At 37.1% G+C, this 4,537-nt stretch overlaps 1 protein-coding gene across 1 annotated transcript in view; it reads left to right on the top strand.

Annotated features, from left to right (window-relative positions):
- Positions 1-224: 224 nt before the first annotated feature.
- Positions 225-4,537, top strand: part of AARE (acylaminoacyl-peptidase-like protein) — an 8,896-nt gene continuing 4,583 nt past the window's right edge. Inside the window, exons 1-11 of the mRNA XM_011029149.1 lie at positions 225-405; positions 707-885; positions 967-1,276; positions 1,471-1,692; positions 1,787-2,005; positions 2,134-2,208; positions 3,066-3,201; positions 3,693-3,844; positions 3,942-4,024; positions 4,111-4,232; positions 4,323-4,401. Coding sequence (XP_011027451.1) covers positions 257-405; positions 707-885; positions 967-1,276; positions 1,471-1,692; positions 1,787-2,005; positions 2,134-2,208; positions 3,066-3,201; positions 3,693-3,844; positions 3,942-4,024; positions 4,111-4,232; positions 4,323-4,401 — 1,726 coding nt within the window. The 5' untranslated portion in view covers positions 225-256. The remainder of the gene's footprint in view (positions 406-706; positions 886-966; positions 1,277-1,470; positions 1,693-1,786; positions 2,006-2,133; positions 2,209-3,065; positions 3,202-3,692; positions 3,845-3,941; positions 4,025-4,110; positions 4,233-4,322; positions 4,402-4,537) is intronic.

The raw sequence follows: 4,537 nt of genomic DNA, 5'->3' as shown, positions 1-4,537 counted from the left end.
AAAATAATTTTAAAATAATTTTTTAAAATATTTTTATCAAATTAAATGATAATTAGAAATAAAATAATACTTATATTTTTATCAAATGATAATTAGAAATAAAATAATACTTGCTATGATATAATAATAATAAAACATTATTATTATTATTAGTATTATTATCGGTGTAAACGCTCTCTCATAATGGCAAACGAATCAAAAGTGGAATGTAAACGCTCTTTCATAATGGCAAACGAATCAAAAGTGGAATCCGAAAATGGGAATAGCATTCCTGGTAAAGCTTAATTGGTTGTCGTGTCTCCCTCCTCGTCCTCCTCCTCATCTTCTTTCTTTAACAGCATCTCCTCACTCTCCCACTCCCACTCTCCTTCGCTCCTCTTTTTCCGCTCCTCGTTCGCTCTCTACGTAAGCGTCCCTTCTCTCTCTCTAGTCTCCTCGCCGATGCTTAGGTTATTTCATTAACGTTAGAACTCCGTTTTTCTTCCTCCTTTAAGAAGTGTGGATTCTTCGTTGCTTGTCCTTCTCAAGTTTGCTTGTTTTGTTTGATCATAATACGGCTAAATTAATGGTTGATCTTGTTTGATAATTGACGGGTTTGACCCCGATTGACCGAATTTGCTTTCTTTCTTGATGCTACTTGCTTGTTGTTGTTCGCTGCTGGCTTGTTCTCTCTTTTGATGATTTTTGTTTTCTCTTCAATCTGTAGTAAACGATCTTCTTCCATTCAAGCATTAATGGACGCCTCTGTATCTTCCTTGCCGAAGGATCTGCCAGTTGGGTTAGATGCTAAAACTGAGGAAGAGTATGCTTCCCTTTCCAGTTTACTTCAAGAATTCACTAGCATCCCTAACATTGACAAGGCATGGACTTTTAAGTCTAACACTGGTAAGTCTAGTTATTTATGCGATTTCAACTTTTTTTCTTTCTTTTTCCTGTTTGTGTTTCTTGAAACAATGTTTGGTGCAGGAATTGGTTCCCAGGCAATGTTTTCGATTAGCCAAGCAAATCTTCTGGCTAATAAGAGGAGGAAGTATGTTCTATCTGCTAATATCTTGAAAGGGAGTGGCAATTCTGTTAACTTTCAATGGTCTCCATTTCCTGTTGAGATGACCGGTGTGTCCACAGTTGTTCCATCACCATCAGGTTCGAAGCTTCTTGTTGTTCGGAATCCGGAAAATGAATCTCCCACCCGTTTTGAGATTTGGAATCAAGGTCATGTGGAAAAGGAATTCAACATCCCCCAATCTGTACACGGTTCAGTGTATTGTGATGGATGGTCAGTGACTATATAAATGTAGCCTTTTCGCTGCGGGTGACATTATTTAATATTTATGATTTGCTAAGCCAGGCTTCCATGCTTTCGACTTTGTACATTCATGTCTTTTAACAGTAGATTTGTTTGATTGTAAGTATCATTGTTCACTGCCATCCTCGAGCATCCAGAAATTTGAATGTTTTTAGATGTCATAGGTTTGAGGGGATCTCGTGGAACTCAAACGAAACTCTTATTGCTTATGTTGCCGAGGAGGCCTCACCCTCCAAGCCTACATTTAATGATTCGGGCTATAAAAAAGGTGGTTCAGCAGATAAGGACTGTGGTAGCTGGAAAGGTCAGGGGGAATGGGAGGAGGACTGGGGAGAAACCTATGCAGGGAAAAGGCAGCCTGCACTTTTTTTGATTGACATTAACAGGTTTTGTAAGAGTTTTTTGTTGTCATTGATACAGCTAAACTTAGTTTTTTATCAGACATTAAATCCTCAATTTGAACTTTCCCATGTTGTGCAGCGGACAAGTACAGCCTGTCAAAGGAATTTCAAAGTCCTTGAGCGTTGGCCAAGTTGTCTGGGCTCCATCAACCCAAGGCTTGCATCAATATTTGGTGTTTGTGGGTTGGTCATCAAATCCAAGAAAGCTTGGCATAAAATACTGCTACAACAGGCCATGTGCATTATATGCAGTTAGAGCACCAGTTTATGCATCAGAAGCCAATGATTTAGAGCTCAAGTGGGTTACTTGTTCTCATAAAGCTCTTGTTGTTTTTTCTGTCTCTCTCAGTTGTTAATTAGTTGCTGTCGGAGATTGAATATGCTAACTCTGGTTTATGTAATTTGAATTTCATTGTGATCTTTCAGAGAGAGTCCAAACGAAGACTCACCCGTTCTTAACCTAACTCAGAGCATAAGTAGTGCCTTCTTTCCATCATTCAGGTATGCTATTTATACAACCACCTTGGTTTTGGGCCTTAATATTGACCTAGAAACTTTATTTCTTCTCCTTTTCTGTGTGATAAGCGATAACTACTGCAGTGTGATTTCTCAAGTTTTGGATACATTTGCAAGACAATCAAGTCTGACGAAGAGTTAATCTCAGGGGAAATGAGTTTATCCTGAAGCCCTAGCAGGCCTAGCCTAAAAGAGGCGTGATGGCTTCTTTGCTGAGATTGCATGTCTCTTTTCCACTTTCCAATTTGACACGACCTTTTTTCTTTTTGTGTAAAAAAATATTACAAGATAAGGGTGACCGGTTAATTTTTGCTAGTTTCCAGCCTCTGGATCCTCTTCACATCGATGACTTGTACGGGTTATGCACCGGCATAGTAAACTTGTTCCTACTTTTTTTTTATCACTATTTTCCATCTTTCTATTCTAAGTTAATGGATTCCCCTGCGGTTATGTGTTGATATTTAAATTTGCAAATTCGGTGCCCACATGTCTTTATAGGTGTCACAGACACATCAAGTTTAATTTGTGCATCATTTCTTCCTCTGTTTACGTGTGTGAATGATTCCATGCATGTGCTTATGCACTATTTCTTGTTTTTTAGTAGGTCGTTATATGCTTAAAAGTTAACTGGATACATTTGTATAATGATCAACTATAATGAAAAAATTCTTGTATGATGTCCCTCACCTTCTCTTTATAAGTTTAGCTATAATGATCAACAATTCTTCAGTTAACTGGAAACCATTGAAAATATTAAGTTGTATAACTTGAAAAAAATTCCTTACATGATAGTATTGATGTATTTAAAGCTGATTGCATGTGAAAATGTCTTTGTTATCCAGCCCAGATGGAAGGTTCCTTGTGTTTCTATCTGGAAGAAGTTCTGTAGATTCGGGTGCACATTCTGCAACAGATTCACTTCACAGAATTGATTGGCCAGTGAATGGCCAATTGTCATCTTTAAAAATTATTGATGTGGTGAGCTCTTCATGTCTATCTAGATAATTTACATTTGGTGAATTCCACTGGCATATACAGAATTGCCGATTTTGTTTGCTATTGCTTTTTTCATTTACAAGAAGTTATGACGAACTTTGCCTTGTTCATCAACAGCTTTTATATAAGATACTAGAATTTGAATATTTAAAAGTAATGATTGAAAATATAATATGGTTTGCATTTTGTTCTGGGATCGATGTTGCTTTTAAAATAGCCATGCTTTTACTATGGGACCACTCGATCTTCCTGTGAACTATCACCTTTTAGAATTTCAAATGAAGGGGAGTATACACTTGTTGGGAACCCAGGCTGGACGACTGCCAATCCCTTGTCCTGAGGCTATCCTTGGCAATTTCCTCTTATCTATATTTTCCTATGAATGATGCATTTATCAGTATGCACAGATGTGGAAGTTTTTCTTTCATGTGTATGATCTGTAACTAACAATTTTCTTCTATAAATCATTGCAGATTCCTATTGTGCAGAGCGCAGAGGATGGTTGCTTCCCAGGGTTTTACTGTTCTAGTTTTATTCCTAATCCATGGCTTTCAGATGGATGCACTATGATTGTATCTTCAGCATGGGGAAGCAGTCAAGTTATACTTTCTGTGAATGTGTTGAGGTGACTTTAAAAGTCATATACGTACAGCTTTTCTTATGTGTACATGCCTTCTGCATTGTTTGTATAGATGATTCATGGTATGATTATCAAATTACAGTGGGGATGTATCACGTATTAGTCCCACAGACTCCAATTTTTCATGGAATCTTCATGCTCTAGATGGAGACAGCATTATTGCAGGTAAAGCCAAATGCTGAAAGCTATCCATAACCCACCATGTTAGTGAAGAGAACGGAAATATAATCTTTTTTTCTTCCCTGTTCCAGTGTTTAGCAGTCCAGTAGATGTACCTCAAATCAAGTATGGTTATCTTGTTGGTAAGGAAATTAAAAATGCTGCATGGGATTGGTCAGATGTATCAAGCCCAATATTCAGATGCTCTGCGAAGGTTTGTATGGTTAGCATTTTTAGAACATGAATTTTGTATCATTTATCCATTAAGTTCTGGTTTTGTGATGACAGTTTCTTCTTGGTACAGGTTAATTCTTTGCTCTCTTCTCGTCAGTTCACTATATTGAAGATTCCCGTCAAGGATGTTTCTGAATGCCTGACAAAAGGTATTATATCAATATGTTGTTATATTAAAATTCTGAACACTTTGATGCATTGGCATGGGTCTACTATCACATTTCAGATGCATCATAAAAACAGAGTGATTTCTACAGTTTTTTATTGTTTTTTTTTTTTTTTTTT

This window comes from Populus euphratica, unplaced genomic scaffold, assembly GCF_000495115.2.
Source record: "Populus euphratica unplaced genomic scaffold, PopEup_1.0 scaffold1.1, whole genome shotgun sequence".
Taxonomy (NCBI): Eukaryota; Viridiplantae; Streptophyta; class Magnoliopsida; order Malpighiales; family Salicaceae; genus Populus; species Populus euphratica.
Note: the sequence above shows the minus strand (reverse complement) of the source record. Positions and strands in the feature narration are given on the sequence as shown.